The sequence below is a fragment of the Homalodisca vitripennis genome, chromosome 4, assembly GCF_021130785.1.
Source record: "Homalodisca vitripennis isolate AUS2020 chromosome 4, UT_GWSS_2.1, whole genome shotgun sequence".
Classification (NCBI taxonomy): Eukaryota; Metazoa; Arthropoda; class Insecta; order Hemiptera; family Cicadellidae; genus Homalodisca; species Homalodisca vitripennis.
Window position 1 is genome coordinate 108,793,375 of NC_060210.1, and position 25,928 is coordinate 108,819,302.

General features: G+C 30.7%; 1 protein-coding gene across 2 annotated transcripts; it reads right to left on the reverse strand.

Moving 5' to 3' along the window:
- Nucleotides 1–1,784: 1,784 nt before the first annotated feature.
- Nucleotides 1,785–25,113, reverse strand: LOC124359943 (growth hormone-regulated TBC protein 1-A-like). Of its 2 annotated transcripts, XM_046813127.1 has the most exons (7): nt 24,996–25,113; nt 18,251–18,452; nt 15,142–15,378; nt 12,977–13,137; nt 11,635–11,743; nt 5,331–5,516; nt 1,785–2,238 (listed from the first exon to the last, which is right to left on the reverse strand). In XM_046813127.1, exons 1-7 carry the CDS (start codon nt 25,013–25,015, stop codon nt 2,140–2,142), a joined length of 1,014 nt encoding a protein of 337 aa, XP_046669083.1. In that variant the 5' UTR covers nt 25,016–25,113; the 3' UTR covers nt 1,785–2,139. The 2 variants fall into 2 exon arrangements, with proteins under 2 accessions (XP_046669083.1, XP_046669084.1); XM_046813128.1 differs by lacking the exons at nt 1,785–2,238; nt 5,331–5,516 and adding an exon at nt 11,161–11,342 and having other exon boundaries at nt 24,996–25,060.
- Nucleotides 25,114–25,928: the final 815 nt, after the last annotated feature.

The following is a 25,928-nucleotide window of genomic DNA, read 5'->3' on the forward strand; positions in this document are numbered from 1 at the left end:
AAAACACATCTAACCAAACTGAATCAACCTTTCCTATCATAGCTACGTAACATGGCTTCCTTGCAGGAAAATCAACTATTACTGCTCTGATTGATTTGGTTGAGTACTTTATTGACAGCATTAACTCAGGAAATACAATCATCAGTATTTTTTAGATATGATCAAGGTATTTTATTGCCTGAACCACAATTTACTCTTAACAAAGTTGAGCTCACTAGACATAAAGGACATTGCTCTACAATGGTTTTGCAGCTATTTAAGTGTTCAAAAACAAATAGTAGTAATTAAGCAATCCTTAAATGGTTAAACAAAAACCGGAACACCGACTCCATTACCTGTTAAAAGAGGAGTGCCCCAAGTCTCTATAATAGGTCCAGTAATGTTTGTTTTACTTATATCAAACCTGCCTCATCAAATTGATCACTACAGATATCTGTTATTTATGCTGATGATACAGTTCTTATTCCGGCAACAGATCAATAGAGTAACTTATTTTATTACATTTATTTCATTCAGCTCAACACAGCAATACTGTGAAAATAATGACCTAGTGCTCAGTGAAGGTAAAATAAAACAACTGACACTCGGAAGACACAAGGATGTTGTTTGAGGAATTCCCAGACTTGAACAAGTTTATTCATCAAAACATCTTGGAATCACCTTCAATGAGAACCTTACCTGGAATAACCATGTTGATTTTCTATTATTTCACAAAAGAAAACTCACAATTATCCAATAATTAGTGTATTTTTCACGAGGCCTTTCGACATCGAAGATGCCATCATCAGGTGTGAATCAACAATTTAAAAACAAATATCAGCTGAGTAAAACTATCAACATTTATATGGTTAAAATTAAAATAAAATGAAATAAATATTAGTATATGTATAAAAGTTTGGGTCAAAAAGAGAATTTAGTTATATTTTAAGGAATGGTGAATTTTGAATCGGTCCAAAATCATTGTTTAAAATTGTATCTTTGTGTTTTGTTATGTACAATGTTTCATATGCGTTGATATTAAGCTGTCAATTCAACTCGGCTATTTGTCTCAAAAGAGTGAAATCCATTAGTACTTCTAAGGCAACAGTGATGGTCTACCATGCACTTTTTGAGTCATGCATTAAGCAGTCCTATGGCAAAACAGTTCTTGCAAAAATCTAATAGCTAACTTACTTTCATATGACAGTTGTAGAGAAACTTACACAATTCTTAATATACTGATTGTTACATCTCTGTGTATACTTGGTGTTATTTCACTTGCTTGCATTACCATAATCATTAAGCCACCACACAGAACTGTCCTGTTTGAAAAGGAACCTTCATATCCGGGGGCAAAGCTCTTTAATCTACTTCTTACTGGACAGATAGACACAAAATGTTAAGGTACTGAAGGCAATGCTGTGAAAATGGCTTGTAGAGAGATACATTTACACAATAATTGAGTTCCTGACTCACTTTTTAGATTAAATGACTATCAAAAATTGTGCTCAATTATTATATGTTTCTTGTATGTTAATTATTGTAATGTTTAATGACACCAAATTCAACATCTGTACTCTATGGTCAAGAGTAAAGTCTTCTGATTCTAACGATAGCAAATGTCTAAAATCCTATTATCCTTTAAAAATGTTGATTTACAAAATTAATTTTTTGGACAACGCTTGCATATTCTTATGGATTTTATCGGCAAAAATGTTTTAAAACTTTATTAATTCTTACGTTGATGGATTATGTTTTGAGAGAGGTTTAGGGGACTTTACATCAGGATTTCAAATATCACCTGCTATGATACGACTTTTTTTATTTTAGAGAGCAATTGCTGCTACAACACTCTTTCACTATAATACGTTTACATTATGAAGTTTTATGATTACTGATCTATTAATGCTAAGAAATAGTCAAGTTAGAAAATTACTGACCTTTACTTTTAGCTTATGGTTCATCCATAAAACACCACACTATAGTACACTTATTACTCAGTATACCAACCTCAGTAAATATTATCTTATGAGATAAATATGACTGGTAGTATAAGAAAATACTATATATAGTTATATGGATTTATAAAAAAATAAAAGTTTTTGTCTGATTAAGGATGGCAGCAGGGACTAGAAGTATGTTTTGCAGATTTTAAGCAATTCACTCTTTCTTTTTCTTCACTTCTCTCTTCTGAAGTTGTTCTGTCCGTAACCGCTCTATTGTTGATGACTTAAAAGTGCCAGGAACTTTGAAAATACTCTGGAAATAATACAAATAAAATCAAACATATTTAACTTTGTAATATTTAACTCTAGAAAATATACTGACTCTATTATTGTCTACTGCCACGGCGGAAGTAGAAAATTCAGCCTCTCTACAGACTATCGTCAGCGCTACTAGTGTTGACAACATGAACTACAAAAAATAAGACAAAATATTTTCAGAGTTATCTTTTTATATTTACATAAAAATATAGTAGTGTTTAAGACTGAAGTTGATAAGTTTTATGTTTCCGCACTATATGTATTCATTAGAGAGATCAATGAAGGATATTTAAACTTTGTATAGTACAATAAAATTAAAAACTACAGTAGTTAATTAAAAAATAAATATTACAGGAATTCCAAAAATATTGGATTTTCCATTTTGGTTCATATGAATAAAGAATAGTTTGTCACATTAATTCTTATAGCAATAAAATCAATATCTCCTAATCAATCCACTTTTATACAATTTTAACTCTCTATGTGTACTAAATAACAACTGCTATGACTTTTTATTTATTCTAGAGAGCAGTTTCCATTAGTTTAGAGCCTCATTATAATCAATCCACTTTTATACAATTTTAACTCTCTATGTGTACTAAATAACAACTGCTATGACTTTTTATTTATTCTAGAGAGCAGTTTCCATTAGTGTAGAGCCTCATTATAATCAATCCACTTTTATACAATTTTAACTCTCTATGTGTACTAAATAACAACTGCTATGACTTTTTATTTATTCTAGAGAGCAGTTTCCATTAGTGTAGAGCCTCATTATAATCAATCCACTTTTATACAATTTTAACTCTCTATGTGTACTAAATAACAACTGCTATGACTTTTTATTTATTCTAGAGAACAGTTTTTCCATTAGTTTAGAGCCTCATTATAATCAATCCACTTTTACACAATTTTAACTCTCTATGTGTACTAAATAACAACTGCTATGACTTTTTATTTATTCTAGAGAGCAGTTTCCATTAGTGTAGAGCCTCATTATAATCAATCCACTTTTATACAATTTTAACTCTCTATGTGTACTAAATAACAACTGCTATGACTTTTTATTTATTCTAGAGAACAGTTTCCATTAGTTTAGAGCCTCATTATAATCAATCCACTTTTACACAATTTTAACTCTCTATGTGTACTAAATAACAACTGCTATGACTTTTTATTTATTCTAGAGAGCAGTTTCCATTAGTTTTAGAGCCTCATTATAATCAATCCACTTTTATACAATTTTAACTCTCTATGTGTACTAAATAACAACTGCTATGACTTTTTATTTATTCTAGAGAGCAGTTTTCCATTAGTTTAGAGCCTCATTATAATCAATCCACTTTTATACAATTTTAAAACTCTCTATGTGTACTAAATAACAACTGCTATGACTTTTTATTTATTCTAGAGAGCAGTTTCCATTAGTTTAGAGCCTCATTATAATCAATCCACTTTTACACAATTTTAACTCTCTATGTGTACTAAATAACAACTGCTATGACTTTTTATTTATTCTAGAGAGCAGTTTCCATTAGTTTAGAGCCTCATTATAATCAATCCACTTTTACACAATTTTAACTCTCTATGTGTACTAAATAACAACTGCTATGATTTTTTATTTATTCTAGAGAGCAGTTTCCATTAGTTTAGAGCCTCATTATAATCAATCCACTTTTATACAATTTTAACTCTCTATGTGTACTAAATAACAACTGCTATGACTTTTTATTTATTCTAGAGAGCAGTTTCCATTAGTTTAGAGCCTCATTATAATCAATCCACTTTTATACAATTTTAACTCTCTATGTGTACTAAATAACAACTGCTATGACTTTTTATTTATTCTAGAGAGCAGTTTCCATTAGTTTAGAGCCTCATTAACCACTCAATAGCATTAAGCCTATCTTACAAAACTTAAAGGTTTACATTAAAAGCCCAAGAAATTAAGTTTAATTATAATGTACTGTACTATGCGCTAGCTATTTTTCTGCGAAAAAATTTTCATTATTAACGATGGGACGATTTGGAAGCAGAAAAGGTTGTGTGTCGTTATGTGAAATGGTAATCTACCCCCTTCTTCACATGTAAATTCTTATAAGCTTAAACATGCAAAACTGGTAAAAATTCAAGACATGGTGATCACACTGGTCTGAAAATCATCATATGAAATGGAATGAAGCCAACACAATGAGTAATGATATGCATCTTATGTTCAAGATGACAGTCACATATGAAATCCACTTTCCTTCCATCTGCCAGTGGGAGGGATATTTTTAATTTCAAAATTATTAAACCAACATACCAATTTATCGCATTGCTTTATATGTCACTAACACACAATACTAAACTCCTGCCTCAACCTCTCGTTGACACCAATTAATTTGGATACATTACTGTTACATTAGGCATTACATTTTTTGTGTGGATAAAATAAAGGCATAAAGGCCATTATGAATGAAGGAAATGTTTTATATTGCAAATTATGTTATTAAAATAAGTTAAGAATATGTTAGCTCCACTATTATTTTTAATACAATTTTTATATCATTTTTAATTGTTTGCATTTGTTTATTGGGACGCTACTACCCTGTGCTCATGTGGTTTGCAACTCCTGGTCTTGTCAGCCTTGCTGTTCACTTTTCTAACATTACATAGATTAAGGATTTTCTATTAGAAATGCAAAGTAATTTTCTTGTTTGTAAAATAATGTAATTTAGTTTTCTTGCAAAGTATTTACATATTAAAAACCATTACATACAACCAATTAAAATGTATACTGTATAAGCCTACTATTACTATGTAGAAAGACACTTCAGAATCTAAGTCATAGGATCTGATAAACATTGTGCTGTTCTATTTTAGTCTTCTTCTTTCACCTCTTGTTGAATTATAATCCTGATAGAATCATATTTCAAACGTATCCTATATTTGCCGCCTATTTAAAAAAAATAAAACTAAAACACAATAATACATTTTTACACAGCAAAAAAATACAAAACCTGATATATAATATAACTAACAATTACTGAACATTTAGTTACTAAATTTCTAAAAATTGCAGAAAAGTAACAAGTGCAAATCTACCTTGATAAAATGATGGCAGTGAATAGTGAAGGAGTCATGTGCTATACCCTTGAAACACTCAGCTAAGGCAGTGAAGTCTTCACAGTTGCTGAGGGAGTCTCTGTGTCTTGCTATCATTGTGAAGGCAACCCGAAATAAAATCTTGGATCCTTCATAGAACAAGCAGTCCCATATCCTCAGCACTGTCTACAATATAACGTTTTGTTACAATTCCAGTTTGGTTTTAAAACTGAAGCTCGAAGCTCAACAAATGACATATTGTTATATTTAATAAATCGAATCTATAATAATGAAATTGGAAAAGCATGAGCCCAAACTGGGAATTTCTTTACACCTCCAACACAATAAAATGTATTTACCATACAATCCTTTTACATGCCATTTACAACTATGGGATTTATGGACTGCCAAATAAATGGTTAGCATTGTTTATCAATAATAGGACTCAAGGAGTTTAAATCTCTGGATAATTAACAAATTCAGTAAAACTACATTTTTTAGTTCTGTGGAGGTTCAATCATTAGTGCCAGGTGCTGATGGCGGCGTATTATGGACTAGTCTACTTACAACTCCCCTATGGTGTGTAGCTTTGTGCGGGTTATGCAAACATACATTGTTCTCAAAGTTTATTGTAAAAAAAAGGAAATAGAATAATTACAAAACTGCAATATAGAAAGTCATGCAGACCAGCATTCAGAAATCTGAAACTGATGACATTGCCCTGCCTCTAAATTTTGGAGACATCTTTTTTTTTAAGACAAAGTGCAATCCTATAAGAGGTAGCAACATACACTCTTAAGAAACTGGATAACTACTGAACTGGGAGACACAGAATAGTAACTTATGAACATTTTCCTTCTCAGGCAAGAGTTCTATTTGTCAACAACTGCCAAATTCAATTAAAAATTCTGCGATGCCCAAGGCTTTTAAAACACCTAAAAACTGTGTTATTATCACAAGCATTCTACAGTATAGACGGGTTTATGACTCACGTTTGATAGGCCACATGATTGGCTGACTGACATTGGGAAAAATTAGGAATGAATGAGAATTGGAGTGGATGTAAAATTTGTATATATAAATAAGATTCAAATGTAGTGAATGAATGCAAAATTTTAGAATGTAATTTACTTTGGACAGTTGGGATAACATGTTTGTGTTTATATGCAATAAAACATATCATTATTATTTTTTTACTTCCAATAAACTCTTCTTCGTGTTTCTTTGCATTTTCAAATTTTTCCTTCCAATCATCAACTGAAATGTTTTGAAATTTCTGGCTAGATTTTCAACATCTGGAATTTTAAAAGTTACATCGTTTTCAGCAACTCAATTTTTGACATCCGCCCAGATTAGCACAATAACATTAAGCTGGATGATAAGGAGGTAGACTTAAAATGTCATATCTACGTTTGTTTAATATGTCATCTACTGCATATTTTTATATTCAAGCTTGTAACGCTAAACATTTTTCAACAATTCAACTGGCATGGCTTCTGTAAATGGGGATATTTTTGACAACATCCAGACTTGCATATCTGCTTTGTTGCTATTAGAGGTAGGGCTCTTATCAATTTGAACATTACGCTACAAAGTGTTGTCTATGACCACTACAACTTTTTCAGGAAGATTTCGTATTAACTTTTCTGTTAACCATTTGAAGTGCATATTGTAATTCATGTTGTCGTGATAATCACTAGTTTTGTGGTTTTGCTATATTGTAAAACAAGTTCTTAATAAAACCCATTTCTCCACCTTCATGTAACATTATAAGGCAGGTCCCTTTGTTGATGAGCGCAGCAACACCAGTGTTTGAATTGTCAAACCGTCCCTTTTACATGAGAAGAGTCAATGTATAACTCATTGTTATATATAATTCGATGGCCTTCTGCTCGACGCTTTGATAGGCTATCATTTGTAGCCTATTTATATCAGGAACTCTTGTTCTAGAACCTATTTCAGCTTGCATTTTTGTCTGAAATTTTTTTACAGTCAGAAGACATATTTCTACCAAATAAAAATTGGTTTCAATACTCCTATTCATACTCATATCAAGATCATCCAGATCAGTTACACGTTTTGGGCATTTTCTTTTTTTTGATTGGAGTTTTGAATGATGGATTGTCACCTTGTACTATTGTCCTTTTTTACTACATTATTCTGGTTTGTGTACTTTTTTACGTCATTCACGTACCTTCTTAACATATATTAAAAATCTATCGGCTTCAGTTTTCATAAAATCCATAACCTTGGAAATCACTTGTCACTACTGGCTGTTGTACTCTTTGGCGGCTAGATTTGAGACCTAACCTGGAGGGGTTGCCATGCTACTGTTTTGGTCTAAGTGTGTGAATTAAACTACCAGTAAAACTCTGAGCAAAAGAACAAGCAGGAAAAAAATTGAACAACTCAAAGAAATAGCTTGGAATGGAGAGGGAACAGTTGTTTATGCACATGTGCTAGCCACAGGCACACTTGCTGGTTTCTTCAGTGAAAAGCTATTTATAGCTAATGCACTATCGATGTTGTTTTATATTTCGAAGGCAGAACGTAATTATAAAAAGATTATCCCTCCATCTGTAAGACGACTAGTGACTAGTGACTAAAATATGTTTCTCCAATGTTAGACGACTAGTCACTAGTCGATTGTTCAGTCATATTTTTAATCAAACTTTTGGTATCGAAAATACGATTGAAGTAGGACAAATATTATATTACATTAATCGGGATGTTTCACGGATTAATTTGATGATAGTTTATTGAATGGGTAATAACTATGCAATGAATTTATAAAGTTGCAATACAAATGTTAGTTTGCCATGACTGCTCGCGCACTTCGACAGAACGTGAAAAAACGGGACTTATCCCCTAAACTTTTGATGCGGGAAATTTTTTTAGGAACAAGTTTGGGTACATCACTGCGTTTGGAATTTATTTCTCAACAAGAACATCTGTTCCAAACATCTATTTACTGTTCCATCTTGCGAAGAAAGACCTTCGAAGCAGCCATTATTTGCGACATTTCTTCAATGTTAGACGAATAGTTTCACTAGTTGCTAGTGTTTTGGTGTTTCTTGTAATATTATTAGAGTTGTGTCTGTATAAAACTTTTCCTTGTGAAATTTGCCGTCAAGTGATAAAAATATCTTGAAGCTATTTATAAATTATAAGTGTTTATTTTGTGAACAAACTTTGCAAATTCGAGTGAACTGTGATGCACTGATTTATGCAGACTGAGATGCACGCCATATTGATGCACTGGCATTAGTCATTGTGAATTATAAACTTTTATTTTTGTGTGAACTATATTTTATTTTATAAACTATACAGTGAACAATAGTTTTATTTATATTTATTTGCTGCGAAATAATTTAGTGACATTCACAGGTAAGCCTATAGGCTAAATTTGTTATATATAAGATTTTATACCTAGGCTTAGGCCTAGTTTACAAATAATGTTTATTTACAAAACTTTTTACATATAAACCCGCACAAAAAACATACAGTTTTTTTTCTAAACACGTAGAATGTGGAGAATGTCATTTTTGGGAAAAAGACAATATTTCAATATTTACCCTAAAAAATCTGAAATGTTTTATAACATTAGAATTTTCTTTATGTTTTGTATAAAACACCTTCCATGGGACATTTAGTATATTTTGAAAAGCAAAAAAAAAAAAAAATATTTCTATATTTTATAAATTACTTCTGGATATTTTATTTTTACTTCATTATTTTTTTTTCAATTGTAATAAAACAAATATCACTAAATTTTCTTACAAAATTATTTCAACTGCAAACAATGTTCCTAGTTTTATACTATAAAATAATATATGTGACAGTCTATACTTTATTTCAATAATAATCTTTCTACATAGGTTTGAATGAAGGTAAGCACAACTAGCAAAATTGTGCCTGCCATTATAGAAATTTCAACTGCCAGATGCAGGGTTAAAGACCCTTTTCTTTTGAAAAGTTATACCTTTATGATAGAAAAAAATAATGGATATTTTTAGCTTTTGTGGATATGTCTGCACTACTAAACACAATTCAAAAGGATATAAAAACAAATTTATTAAAAATAAAATGAAACATTAAAAAAAGTATAAATTGTACATTATAAACTTTTATTTTTGTGTGAACTATATTTTATTTTATAAACTATACAGTGAACAATAGTTTTATTTATATTTATTTGCTGCGAAATAATTTAGTGACATTCACAGGTAAGCCTATAGGCTAAATTTGTTATATATAAGATTTTATACCTAGGCTTAGGCCTAGTTTACAAATAATGTTTATTTACAAAACTTTTTACATATAAACCCGCACAAAAAACATACAGTTTTTTTTCTAAACACGTAGAATGTGGAGAATGTCATTTTTGGGAAAAAGACAATATTTCAATATTTACCCTAAAAAATCTGAAATGTTTTATAACATTAGAATTTTCTTTATGTTTTGTATAAAACACCTTCCATGGGACATTTAGTATATTTTGAAAAGCAAAAAAAAAAAAAATATTTCTATATTTTATAAATTACTTCTGGATATTTTATTTTTACTTCATTATTTTTTTTTCAATTGTAATAAAACAAATATCACTAAATTTTCTTACAAAATTATTTCAACTGCAAACAATGTTCCTAGTTTTATACTATAAAATAATATATGTGACAGTCTATACTTTATTTCAATAATAATCTTTCTACATAGGTTTGAATGAAGGTAAGCACAACTAGCAAAATTGTGCCTGCCATTATAGAAATTTCAACTGCCAGATGCAGGGTTAAAGACCCTTTTCTTTTGAAAAGTTATACCTTTATGATAGAAAAAAATAATGGATATTTTTAGCTTTTGTGGATATGTCTGCACTACTAAACACAATTCAAAAGGATATAAAAACAAATTTATTAAAAATAAAATGAAACATTAAAAAAAAGTATAAATTGTACATTATAAACTTTTATTTTTGTGTGAACTATATTTTATTTTATAAACTATACAGTGAACAATAGTTTTATTTATATTTATTTGCTGCGAAATAATTTAGTGACATTCACAGGTAAGCCTATAGGCTAAATTTGTTATATATAAGATTTTATACCTAGGCTTAGGCCTAGTTTACAAATAATGTTTATTTACAAAACTTTTTACATATAAACCCGCACAAAAAACATACAGTTTTTTTTCTAAACACGTAGAATGTGGAGAATGTCATTTTTGGAAAAAAGACAATATTTCAATATTTACCCTAAAAAATCTGAAATGTTTTATAACATTAGAATTTTCTTTATGTTTTGTATAAAACACCTTCCATGGGACATTTAGTATATTTTGAAAAGCAAAAAAAAAAAAAATATTTCTATATTTTATAAATTACTTCTGGATATTTTATTTTTACTTCATTATTTTTTTTTCAATTGTAATAAAACAAATATCACTAAATTTTCTTACAAAATTATTTCAACTGCAAACAATGTTCCTAGTTTTATACTATAAAATAATATATGTGACAGTCTATACTTTATTTCAATAATAATCTTTCTACATAGGTTTGAATGAAGGTAAGCACAACTAGCAAAATTGTGCCTGCCATTATAGAAATTTCAACTGCCAGATGCAGGGTTAAAGACCCTTTTCTTTTGAAAAGTTATACCTTTATGATAGAAAAAAATAATGGATATTTTTAGCTTTTGTGGATATGTCTGCACTACTAAACACAATTCAAAAGGATATAAAAACAAATTTATTAAAAATAAAATGAAACATTAAAAAAAGTATAAATTGTACAGTGTACAATATTTGAAATTCAAGTCTTATTTTACTGAAAAAGTAAAAAGTAACAATCCCACCACTACATGTCCAGCACATTATTCGAAAGCTGATACAACAGCACTCATATCACAATTTCTCAAAGGTCATTGTGTCCAAAATATTGCAGGCGAGGTCATCGTAAATGGAACTCATTTCTCTCTTGCCCATACCCATTCTCGCCCCACTGGCCGACGTCTGGAAAAGAAGTGATTGAGCATACCTTGTTCAGAAAAATTTCAGTAACAATATGTTTTATCGTTGGTCATCAGGTCAAATATAACAGTTTTTACTGTATTTCATTTCAATCTGAAAACAATATATAGCACAACAAATTAATATTTACATGAGATAAGTCAGAAAATGACTGCTATGTAACCCGAGTAGATATTATTACATTATGCAGTGATCATATGATGTACGTCTGCCCTGATATGTCTGTTCAGTGTCAATATTACAATATTTGATGTAACAAATCTGTTATATTTACCTCTATTGGTAGCACATCGGCATACAGACAGATGAACCACTTGGTAGCAACTAGAGCCCATGGTAAACCCATACTGGACACTTTCTGGTGTACTTCAGGTAACTTCAATCTGCAAACAAAAGTAATATATTACAATTAAAGCAAATTTAAAAAATATTCTAGATTTATAAATAAGGTAGATCACTATGCTTTTATTTTATAGAGTTGTTAAATTATTTCAAATTAAATTTACTATCTACAATTAAATAAACCAATACAGTTGAGTATCGAAGGACTAACAGAATGTAACAAAAGAGTTACACAGAAGGATTTGTCCTTTACCACCAAGATTTTAAGAAGGACCTCCCAAGTCCTTAGTAAAACTTTTACTATCTTGATCTGACATTAGTGTTATAGGAACTTGGTAAATATTGCATTAAAAGCTTAACACAAAAACCTTGATTGCTTTACCCATAATTTTGTCATGCACAGAATTTTAAATACTTTTTACTTTTACAAAATACACTTTAGGTATTATTTGAATACATTCCTACAAGAAATACAGGCATTCAAAGGAGAAGCTTTAGTGTTTGGCGTATTATCCAAACCATAATTGGACAAATGAAATTAAAGTAATTATGCATTATACCAACACCACATACCTATTTTATTTTCATTAGTAACATTAAGAAAAAATTATTGCTTTATTGTTAAGTTGGTTTATATTATCTGAACAGGTAAAGGTTGTCGCATTGGCGCATCAGTCAGCTTGGCATCACTATTTTGTTGATTACTACACACATATTAAACTATTGCACCCAATCTTAACTTTCATATCCATATCTAAAACCTAGCCAACCCAGGGTAAATATACTGGTCTTGGGGAATATACAAAACATATTTGTCAGTCATATGCATGTTCCTACTTATCCCACCTGAGGGCCAACCAACCTACCAAAGAGGTAGTTACATCTGGGAAAATGTTGGCCTTTTCGAGTAGGGCGGATTACTTGCAGGTAGGGTGGTTTGCTTATACCTAGGGTGCGATAAGTTTATAATAAAGCTACGGTGCAAGTTACTATATAGTTTGGGTAAGTAAATATACAGATGGGATAGGATAATATGTATGTGTGGGGCTGTTACGGTTAGGTAAGATTTTGTCATTTTTATCAAAAACGTAAAGTAAGTACGTGTGGTCGGTATAATGCATTGGTACCACAACTGACTCCTGTGTGACCTTAATGACTATAGTTTACCACCATCATCATCTTTTTCAAAAATTTTCATTCCATTCCAATATACGAAACACACTACAATAAACCTTTGGAATAGCAAAACTCTACTGTAATGTTATAGGTCCCACCTGACAAGCTCTGAGAGGACTTCAATGTCTGTGATGACTCCACTCATTGTTGAGCTGTAATAGTCAGGCAGTAAGGTCTCAACAAGTGCTTTCAATAGCCAAAATACATCTTCCTCATTCTTAGTCACTAGCAGAAGCAAACCAGCGATGTAGTTCAAGCCCTGTAAAATTCAATCAGATGTTATTTGAAATTTTCCATGAGTGAATGTTTTATTATAACAACTAGCTATTGACACAGATAATAACGAGTGTGGTGAACAACAAAAATGTGAAGCCAACACATTTCTCACTCCCTTCATAAATTATATTTAAACACTTTTTTTACAGTGTTTTAAAACCATTCTGGATTACGAGTTACATTATTTAATATTAGTTATTTAAGCAAAAACTTGTTTGGTGATACAAATTTTGTTGAAATGTTTTCTTGACGAAATCAAAGCAGATTAATTTAATTTGAGTATTACATCTGAAAACCAATTTATTAAACCTAACATTGTTAGTACCTCTTTTAATTTGTATTTTATTTGTTTATTGAAAAATATTAAACTAGAAATAAGTAACTCTCTATCCAATAACCCAGGTTCTGTTATGACTGGTATTACTATCAACACATCAAGTTTAGTTGGGAAAACAGTTAAGCCTAATGGTATACAAAAGCAGCAAGGAAAATTAAAGTATCCAATGTCTTGATAGTTTTGATGTGTACATGTCTAACAATACAATGAAATAAATAGTTATATTGAGCTGTGGTTGACCCATGGACAGTCTGTATAAGCAATTTAGAAGAAGTGGTGTTCCAAGATTGCCTTAAAATTTCTTTATTTTGCCCTATTCATAAAATGGGCTCTAGACCAACAAATACGCTATTAGTCCATACCTATAATTCCAATAGTGTAAAAAAACTTGCACTATTATTGTATGATTAGATTACTATCTAATTAGATACTATTGATGCTTTGGATGACCTGATAAGATATATTCAAGTGGCATTTGAGGACAGGGCATTTGTTTACACTACTTTCTACTACATGCGAGCAGAGCCTTTGTCTGTGTTTGCCATGAAGATCTATCTGATTACAAATTGAACTATTTATGAGTATCTAGTTATCAATCAAATTTCTTAAATCATATTAAAACAATGAAAAGCAAAAAGGAATATTTGCAAAATAAATGGTCTGATGAAACTGTGGGAACATGGTGTCTTCTATGTACAAGGTTCGGTTCTAAGGCTCCTCCTTTTCCTTTTACGTGTAAATGTGATTTTCCATGTTTTAATAAAGCAGAGGTCATTCTACATGCAGATAAAACCTTCTTTCTATATATCAACAGCATTGTAAATGAACTTCAGAAATATCCTAATGAAACTGTCTTGATAGTATCTTCCAGTTTAATGCCAACAAGTTCCATTGTTCACCAGAAAAAAATTGAGATAAACCCATTAACAATTAATTAATTAATTGTATCGATTCAATTATAAAGCTAAATTAGAATAAAATTGTTATTAGAACAGCACTAAAATCTATAGAGAGTTACTTGCTTCTTGTGTTGCCTCAAATATAATGTCTCAGAAAACTGTGTAAGAACAGCATATCCCAAAACAAAGCCAGGTTAGCTGCACCATTTTTAACTCAGGAATGGCTGTACTGATTATAATGATCTCTGATTTGTTGGATTCGTCTCTGCCCCAAAATATAAAAATATTGTAAAAGTTCACACAAAGAAATGTGATGTAAAAGTATTGTTATCTTTACTTTACAATTTAAATGCATGTTCTAAGTACTATATATCCTCAAGTGAGTTAAATTAAAATAGTTTAATGTGCATCTGATCAGTGGACCAAATTTACTCTTGAAATGGATTTGGTATTGCGTTTGAAAACTTTACCTGTTTCTTGACATATAATATAATGCATAATATTAGATATATCTCCCTAAGTAATAGTAGGAAGAAGGTGGACAGTGGATAGTAATAGGTAAGGGGTATACACAATAAAAACATATGTTGAAAAATCAATAATTAGGGGCAGAAGAAATGTATTTTTTAGTTAATTTTTATATTTTGAGAAATGTTGCCTAAATAATTAAAACAACTAAATCATTAATAATCAGTCATCACCTTAATATTATTTTGGAAAGATGATTATTAAAAAAAAAAAATAAACCCACCTGACAGTACCCAACTGCTTTGTTGTGGTGTGCAAAAGCAACCAATATTCTGTAAAGTTGAGACGGCCGCTCTTCATGCATGTTTTCAAAAAATATGTTGTCTGGAAAAGTGCGTGGCAAATCAGTGAGTATTGTATCCACGATCTCCTGGTTCCTCGGACCATCCAAAATCTTGTGATACAAGTCTCTGCCTTGCTCTCGCTTTAACACTTCAACGCCGCTGACTAGTTGCCAGATCTGACCACAATGTGTTAATAATCCATATTGTACAGAGATTGGCCAATGTAATGCAAACCTAACACAATAAATGATTACAAATTGATTAAAATTAGTGAGAGATTATTGTTTGTTCCAAGATAGAAAAAAACTAAGCAATGGTTGGATTATGGTGATTATCACAGAAGAACAGATTAATTATTACTGATGTATTTTTATCATACAAACACAAGTGAAACACATAAATATATTATTTTAAACATTTCACATTTAGATTGCAGTAAAGTAAATTATTTTTATTCATTTTATGGATAACCTCCAGAACAGAATATTAATATACTGATAAAGAAGTTTACATACACTAATATCTGTCTTCTGTTCTAATAGACCCTTCTTGTTAAATACCTACATTTGTGAACCTTACTATTTCATTATCAGATCCAAAGGCATAATATGATTTGAGTGTAGTTATTTAGGCAAAATTTATATACTTTTTCACTATTTAAATTTAACAAAGTAAACTGCAAGGAAAAATGTCAGGCTTTGAGATTTGCTAATACAGAACAGAATTTCTTGAATCTTTTAATTTTATACATTAATAAAGCATATATTAGTCCTGGAAGATGATACAAATACGAAACGATGATATCATGATTATGTCATGATTTATCATACATAGTAATTGTCATCAAACTTTGAAAGATAATAAGAATAATTACTTCTGAGTAAATTCTGACATAAACCATTGTATGTGTGTGTGCACGTGCAATGAAAAAATTACAATAAAAACTGTTTTATAAAAAAATGTAAATTTTATTTTGATTATTTTTTGCACTATTTAATTTTACATGTTTCTGGGAAAAAAACTATATACAACTAATGTTGGTTTATAATAAATATGTATCAATTAAAAAGGTTGCAAATCACTCAAAAATGGCCTGCCAATACAGGACTTTAGTACTGCTGGTTCGAGGGTTAAAAATAAGTAAGGGAGACATAAGGATCCTTTTAGGACTAAGTGCAGTGTCCTTTAGCCATCCCTAAGCAGAAGACAAAAACATTGTTCCCTCTAATAATGAGTGAATCACTGAATTTAATATACATATTGATTTCTTGTGTATTTGTGACCAACTGATTTAATGACCAAACCCGGAACTGGCAGTTAATTTTTCATCAGATGGCAGACCATTCTTGAGTGCTTAGTATCCTTACTTAAAAAATGTTGTACAAAATACATTTTTACCACAAACCAATAGGTGTAATACATTATTTTTCAGGAAAATATGGGAATAATTATGATATAAAAACGTTATGCATAAACCATAAAAAAGATGTATCTTTTTTTAAGTTGTGGGACTGCATCTCATAAAGTGTGTATAAAGTGTAATACAATAAATATTAGAATCTGAGATAACCTTCTTATTTATTCTTCATTTGATATAGTTTCAGAAAATATATAATGGTATCCAGATTCCTTTAAATAAAAATTAAATACATTGTAAAACTAGAAATAGTACCCCAAAGGTTAAATTTGTTACTATGAGTATGATTATATTAAAACATTTACAAAAAATATTCTTATACTAAATGTTTCCAAAATATTACAAAGTTTAGAGAATTATATTCACTACAAAACAATAAATTAATTAATAACCAAACTCTAATTTTTTATTTTTGAAAAGTGGTGGGAAATATCAAAATTTGTTGTTATGGGTATGAAAAGTATAAAAAATTAGCAAAAAATTAATTTTTACACCAACTGTTTCAAAAATAAACAAAAATTGAGCTAGTATAGTCTAAAACAAAGCTAAAACAAGCCATAAAACAATATAATAAACCGTAACAATTATAAATAACTAATTTTCAAAATGGTTAGATGACAATCTTTCTGGCAAGGTTTGTGAGGTACTGTGACATCACTGTTGTCAGATGACAATCTTTCTGGCAAGGTTTGTGAGGTACTGTGACATCACTGTTGTCAGATGACAATCTTTCTGGCAAGGTTTGTGAGGTACTGTGACATCACTGTTGTCAAAATAGCAAAACAAATTTCACCATTGAAATCAGCAATTCTTTCTGTTTGAAATGGTATATTAATACTATTGATTTATGTACTATATGAAATGTCAAAACACGTTCGTGTCGTATCAACATAATCTTGATTGCCAGTTCCAGAATTAAACTAAAGTGACCAATTAATATAAAGAGGTGGAAAATTTCATAATTAAAATTCCTAGTTCTAAAGACTAATGAGACCGGTTTCATAACTAATATTGAAGTTTTCCGCTTCTGACCATGCCAAAACTTTGCTAACACAATTCTTAAAAGATTTTAACCTTGCTGTGGAAAGCCAGTTTTGAGGATAACATGCAATCTTAAAAACTATTAAATCATGTAGAGGTACCTTTCAAATTTTTGGAATTATAATTCTGCCTTCTTTGTACATTTAAAAAACGATTCTGTTTCCTCGTGATAAATGTAAGGTGACAACAGGCAGAGATGTGCATTCACATAATACTAGATTTAATGGAAATGTTAGGCCACATCAGCATAGACCTATATGAAACTCTTCCCTCTTATTCTGGAGGATGTATTTTTAATGTTTTGGAAGATCAAAATTCTCAATTGTTTAAATCTAAATTAAAATAACTTTTAAGGAATAATAATTTGTTTTATGATGTATATGAACTTATAGACTATTTCCAAAATTTAAGTTGGACTTAAATTCAATTTTTAATCTGAATTAATTCATAATTTTTTTATAAAACCTAATTTAAATATAATCAATATAAGGGATTTTGAAATCGCACGTTAACTAATTTTTAAATATACAATTTTTAGCTGCCAGGTATGTTACCTTAATTAGCTTTAAAATATACAAATATAAACTCACCTCACTACGATGCTCGTTTGGAATGCCTTTTCTAATGTAGCGTTTTAAAGTTTGACTTCTTGACAGCGGTTTTCCTCTTCTGAGTAATGCAGCCCATTTCTTAGCTCTTGTAGCCAACACTTTCAGGTATCCTGACATAAAGTCTTCATAAGTATCATAGTCGAAGTCATCTGAGCGTATGAAACCATATTCATCCACTTTACTGAAACAAAGATAACACCAATATTGCATATAAAAATAACTCCTGATAGTATATTAAAATGATTTTGGCTTAAGAGTAAAATCAAGTAAACAGGAAATATACAAATCACAAACTGGCTATAACATAGTTAATATTGTAAAATTAAATCTTTATATATATATATATATATCTATATAGGAATTAAAGAAGTACATTTTATGTAAAATCACAGTTGAAAATACATATGGCAAACCGATTTTGGAATAAAAAAATACACTTAAATTTAGTAACAATACAATTTTTAACGTTTGAATATTTATGTACTTTTCTTAATTAATATTACAGTATATGATGTGTGTTTTTTGAATAAATAGCATTCTGAAATTCTGCCACTGCAATCTCTGTGATCCTGAGCATATGCAATCTGCTGATAATGTACAAAACTATTACTTTGTAAAAAATCTTTTAAGATGATTTTTAACTTTACTCTGATTTTGATGAGATTTAATTTAATTAATTTATACCTTATTCTATTTGTATTATTATTTATTTTATTTACAGTCTAAATTCCTTCTAATCATCTAAGCTAAAATTAGGAATGGTTGATTGTTAAAACCAATCATTGGAAGGATTTGAGGCAATATCAAAATGACAATTCTCAATGTACTGTACCATACAAAAGAAATATTCTTTCAAACAATATTAGTGAAAATAACATAAAATTTCATATGGGTTTTTAAAATTTTATTTTATTTTCTTTGATTTTATTAACTACATTGTATTTTTATTACATTTTTTGTTAATGTTGATTGGTATTCATGTTTTGGTGTGTGTGTGTGTGTACACTAAAATAGACACATAAATTTACACAATACACATTATAAACAAGTAAAGCTTCAGTAAACAGAAAACAAAACAAAATATATATTATTTTTTTATTACAGCTTTTCTTTTCTTGTTTATATATTGAAGAAACTCATGCAACCTACTTGATGTGGCATGTGTCCTTTGATATCTGTTTTAACATTTACCTTAGCAAGACAAAATCCCCTATAAATTTATGAAATCTAGAATTAATAACATTGCTTGTAAAGTAATGAGGGTGTTAATTCTTGTTATGAATTAATCTGATCATTAATAAACATCCAATTCAGTTTTCAGTAAAAAAACAACTTTGTTATTTATTTCATTTCATGCTTATCTGGCTATTTCAATTTGTTACTTCCCAAAATCCCAAATGAGTCATCTGTGCTTATCATGATTTGAGTCATCAAACATTCAGCTCTGTTATCACAGAACATGAAAAGCAGCATATAAAATATGCACATTACAGAATGTTCATAGCCGCTATTATCGGATGAGTTAGTCCATAAAATACAAGATTGAGTTCCCGTATCTGTATATAGATATTACATTTTCATACAAAACTTTAATACAATGTGCAATAGTTTTTTATTAATGCTGAAACAGTGCTCTCACAATTTTCAACTTGTTTCCTTAAGCCGGATTGGCATTCAAACAATTATTTTATTTAAAACATTATCTGGGCATGTTTTCTTTACTGTGCAATCCTTTAATGCAATTTGCACCAAAATTACAATGATTATGTTCTCATTGCTGACAGGCCTATAGAAAAAAATATTCATAACCATTAAATATGAATATTAAATACATATTATGCATTATTATTATTATTATGCATTTATTATTATGCATTATTGCTTCTAGGTGTCAAACGCGGCAACGCAAACATTACGCTCGTCTGAGCAGTTGTTCCAGCTGAGTAATCAGCGTAAAAACGATACAAATCGATAAAAACGATGAAAAGTGTAAAATTTCCATTATTATACAAGTAATGCGAAGAAATACTATGAATTTGTTTCAATAATATTTTCCAAGAAGAGTTTGCACATACAAAAATAAGACAATCGTAAGATAAACTATGAACAGATTTAATATTTTTGTCCACACATCAATTTTAGTTTAACATCTGTAGTTTGAGGGTGGCTCTCCACTGTAAGACTACAATGTGTGAACAATGTTTAATGGGATGTGAACTATTAAACTAAATGGTAATCAAGGAATACAAGTAAGCAAAGGGATATCCTCTACTGGGCTACATATGACACTCTAGTACTATGAGGATATAACCAAGTAATGTTCCCAATTAATTATTGGTGTGCAGTATTGGATAACAATATATGTTAGTTACAAACTTGACAAATAACCTTAACTGAAGCTGCATATAAAGAAATGTTGGATAACAAACTACTAAATTCTATTGAAGACCTTTTTACTACGTCAGAGTAAACTATGCTGAGTTAGTTCATTAGAGTGTGCTGGCAATATGTTTCAATGGTTTATAAGATGTGTTACATATCATGTATCCGCCTGGATGCTCATTGATAGATGCTATATCAGTCTTTGTCCGCAAGTGGCAGTTTGGTACCACTGCTCAATGCAGCAAGAGCATATGTGTATACACTTCTTCTTCTTCTATGAGGCGGCCTATTGCCAATGCACTTAAGTCTCAAGGGCCTTTTGCACACATCGGAAGCACACCATGAGGCCTACCAGTCTATGATTTCAGCAGTTCCACAAACCACCGTAAACCTATCAGGTCCTGCTGGAGAAATTCACCACCAAACTACCAAAGATGGTATACCGCTCCCTTGCTATTGAAGGGCAATCAAAGAGCAAGTATTTAGCAGTTTCATCCTGCTCATCACACATTCTACAGAATGGATCCTCCTGAAGGATGCCGACTCTGTGAAGATGCTTCCTCAGGTGACCATGTCCTGTGATCAAACCTATAACCCGAGAAGACATTGATCTATTTAGTGAGAGAAGGTCAGACGCCACTCTGGAGGAAGGCGACTATAGTACGATTCTGCTCATTCTCATGCCCGGATGCAACATCCACCTTCTCTCATGTTCAGCACGAACCCATTTCGAGACACCCCAAAGGATTCACACCTTGGAATACAGCAGAATGGTTGAGGGCCAGTGTATACACTACTGCTGCACCAAACTTATGTTGTGTTTTGCTCTGTAACCTGAAGAAACTATTCATATAATTAAACAATGCTGCACTGTTGTTTAATTTATTTTATTACCTTTCTAACTTGGATAGAAGGTGGACATAACTGCATTTATAAAACTTAATCACATATGAAATGAGAAAGTTGTAAAGACTAATCCAGATAATCTTAATTTTGACGTTTCCTAGCAAGGAGCACTAAATGCTGCATTTTCTACTATTCCTAACACAGATTGCATACAGTAGTGGTTCGAGATAGAAACCTAACTCGTAAAAAGTTCTTATTTTGACACCCTTTCCTATCCTCCACCCACCCCTTTCAATTTTATGACCCTCTCCATATTAGTTATTTCTTTGAATACATTTTTATTTGTGTAGTAATTATCTGCTGCCAAACAACCACAGCTACTAAATTCCTCACAGCTGCACTTTGTTTTAGTTCAAGTATGTTTTGATGAATGAAAATTGGGGAGGAGTGATAGCATATGCAAATATACAGTAAGATTTCAGTTGAGGCCAAGCCCATATGTTTTAACCTATAATTTATGAGGAGGGAATAGATTATGAACCTTTTTGAATATTAGGCATTAAAAATATAGGATTTTCAGAATTTTTGAACCAAACTTCGATGAATATTCAAACAAATTTTATTACTCAGAAACTGTACAGAAACAAAACAGCTTCTTCATTCATAATAAGTACTCATCAAAACATAAGTCTATGAATGCCTAGCTACTGTGTAAAATATGAACTAAAGAACATATTTATTTTCTATAATTTTAGACAAGATAGGAGTAAGTTATGTCACACCATAAAGCTGAAGTATCATGCAAAATTTTAGATCTACAGCTCAGTTCATTCTCAAGATATCCAGTGGACAGACAGACATAAACTCAAATACAAAGAAGAGAAATCTGGCCAGTTTCATGACAACATAGATACACGCACAATCATCATTTAACTCCATGCTGTTTATGTAAAATTTCAAACCTATAAAGTAGCTCAATTCTTTCTTTCAATATCCTATGATAAATAGGCAGACGGACAAACAAATAGAGAAAAGAGGAATTTTTGTCAACATCCTGAATAAAAGTCAAATACAAAATTTTGAGTCTACACCTGATTTGGTTCTCGAGATATACTGCAGAAGACGGACAGAGAGAAGAATTTTGACATCACACAAGTAGTAGCAAAATTAGTAACGTTTGAAGTTTATAGCTCAATCTGTTCATAAAACATCTTACAGAATGTTAGGCTTCATTAACACTCAGCAAAATCCAATGGAGGGACATGCACCGTCATCAAACCTGATACTGCCTTTATAAGATAGGAGCTTCATGCAAAATTTCTCGTCCATATCCTAAATGAGTTTTCAACATATCATGCAGAGAGACAGATAGAACACCCAAACGACAGTATGCTCTGGGTTCTAGCTTTATTGATCTTAAGCTTAACATAAGAAAAGACTCAATGCTATCCGCAGCATTGAGCGTCTCATCTTCGCTCCCATCTGGCAACGTGTATAACAATAAGCAACTCATCCCACACAATGTGTGAGCTGGACCAGGCCAGGAGGCTGGTCAGAGCAAAGAAATTTACTTCACCGGGGTTTTCAACAGGAAAATCCTGATAAAGCGTACAGAGAATAGTGAAAGTACCCGCGTTCTGCACATTAAAGACATGTACTGGTATGAAATAAATATACAAATAACTACACTGGTATGATGAAAAAATATATATTTTACTTTTAATTAGTTAATAGAGGTAAATTAAGTAATTTTTGTTTAAACTTTAGCATTCGCATTTTCTAGCAGAAATTAAAAGAAGGTCTCTGGAGGTTTTTTACCATTACAAATCATATCTTTAATCTTTGAATGTATATAAAAATAAACATAAATTACCTTACTAGACCAATAACTCTAACACAATATTTCTTTCACCCTTTGTCAAATTATTTATTTCTCAGATTAAGATTCTTTTTAAATAAAGAACTATTAATAGTATGGAAATAACATTTAAAGCTGCCAACAAGCAGAAGCAAGACTTTTTAAGGTTAGGTAAATTGTGTGTAAAACATTTTCTACTTAAAAATTCAAAGAAAATCTATAAGAACTCAAGCTACTAATATATTTCCTTTTAATATTAGAAATTGAATTTTTTTAATACTTAGCTAATACAATTTCTATACTAATAAAACACAAATGGTAGATCTACATTATGTATTTCTTCATAGCTAATATTACAATAAATACCACGTTATCGATTTTAAAAGAATATCAGCTTAGTAACATCACTCTGCTAGTAATCAAATGTTCTTATCACAATCAGAGCAGAAAGAACGAAATCACCATAAATCACAAATCAGACAATTAAGCAAGAACGGTGGGGAGACTAATAAGCAGCCTACACTTGTTATTAGTTTGATATGGTTATAATAACACCATTTGATATATTATCCAACATCGCTATTATGCAATAATCGTACACAACAAGAATTAAAATATATTACCAAGAATAGTACATTATAACTTTAATTGAATAAATTAAAAATAACAAAACCAAATTTCGCCTAGACTTGCATATCAGAGAAACTTTACAATATTTATAGCTTGCCCCGATTGTAGTGAGCAACTGCTTTTGTCAAACCGAGGAAAGGATTCTCTCCATGGGTTGCCAGGAGCCAAACACATCTTGAAGTCACTAGAAACAAATCTTGTCTCTTTTAAGAGAAACAATTTTGTCTCTTTTATCTCACCTAATTTCCTCATATTCATAGCCATTTTTAAGTCTCCAAAAATTGGTTACTTCTCGGTTATTCTATGGCTTTACATTTAATGCTATTGTAATTACTAAATTGAAATCAAATGTTAAGTTAAAAAAGTTGTAATAACGAATTATTCATTGGATATAAATAATCAAAACATTCTATAAAAACGACCGAAAGAGTAGGCCACTTATTAAAAGTCAACCCAGAATGGTTATCACAACTCATTCAAAAGTACAGGTAACCATATTACAATGAAAGAATTTTAGCTTAAAACAATATGGATTCTAACATAAATAAAACAATAGATCTCATTTAGTTGTGATTAGAAATGTGGAGACATAGAACCATTTTACCAATATCTGGCACTGCAGTTAGTGGATAGCCTAATTAAATTTGCATACATCTTCACTGTATTGGCCTCCAATAGTTGTCACAAAAATGCCCTAGAAACCAAGTGGCATCATAGAACATTGACTATTACAAATATTTGATCTATACAACAAAATTTATATTTTGCTGCCTACTTTTGTAGAATGTCAATTTTATATAAAAAAATTAAAGCTAATAATGTGATGACACAGATTTGTGTTCACTTCCTTGAAAATTAAAAAGTAAACATAACCTTAATTCTAATAACAAAATACTCATTAAAAGCTCTCGTTTCTGCAATATTTTCAACAATATATTGTAACGAATTCATATCCTTATTTAGTAACCGAATTTGTAAAATGAAACCTATAATAGAATAAGGCCTTACCTAAATCTAGAACTCGCCATTCTTAGGTTAGAGTTGCCACTCAGAACGAATACACAACTGAATAAGAAGCAGAAACAGCGACAGAAAAATTTGTCACCCACTCCGCTCCAACCAGCGGACGAGCTGATAGATAAGACCCACCCTTTCTAGTTAGTGCCAGACTTTTTTTTCTTTCTGAGTTTGTTTTTACGAGCTGGAATCAGTATTCACATGCAGTGTCTTAGTTCAATTTTATTAAAGATATTTGTGTTATCACTACTCCACTAATTGTTAAATGTGTGGAGTAGTGATAACACACTATTCTATACTTGTATAGAATATATTCGTAGTGGCTTTGATTATATATAGTTGGTAGTGAAGAGGCATGAGGAGGTTGCTAAACCTAAATTGGTAAACTATTTCCACTCGTGGCTCCCTAAATGTGCGTATCATATCTTCTCGGTAACGCGACACCGACGGCTTATTGTAAAACTAGGTAATACTCATGGCAAACGGACTAGAATATGTATTATAGCATACCATTTTAATTTTGCATATAATTGTTTGTCATGGCTTACCGGAAAATAGTCAAAGGATTCAGAGACCTGAACGTCAGTTTGCGTACTTACCAGTTAAATATGCATATAGGGCTGTGCTGAAGAACATGCATTGCTGTATTTCTATTGAAGACCTAATAATATAGCGATCAAAGAAAATGGCCACAACGCAACGTAAGAAATAAAGTCACAAATAAAACCAATGTATCTGAGTTTTATTGATTTGGAGCCTTGCAATCTTAATAAAAACACATTTATGTTTAGTATTTACTACACGCTAAAGTTTTATTTGAACAACTAATAAAAAAGAGAAAGTTGTTCAACGTAGACGTTGCCAACGTTATGGACATACTAAATCATACTGTCAAAGTCATTTCGTTATGTTAAATATTCCCAG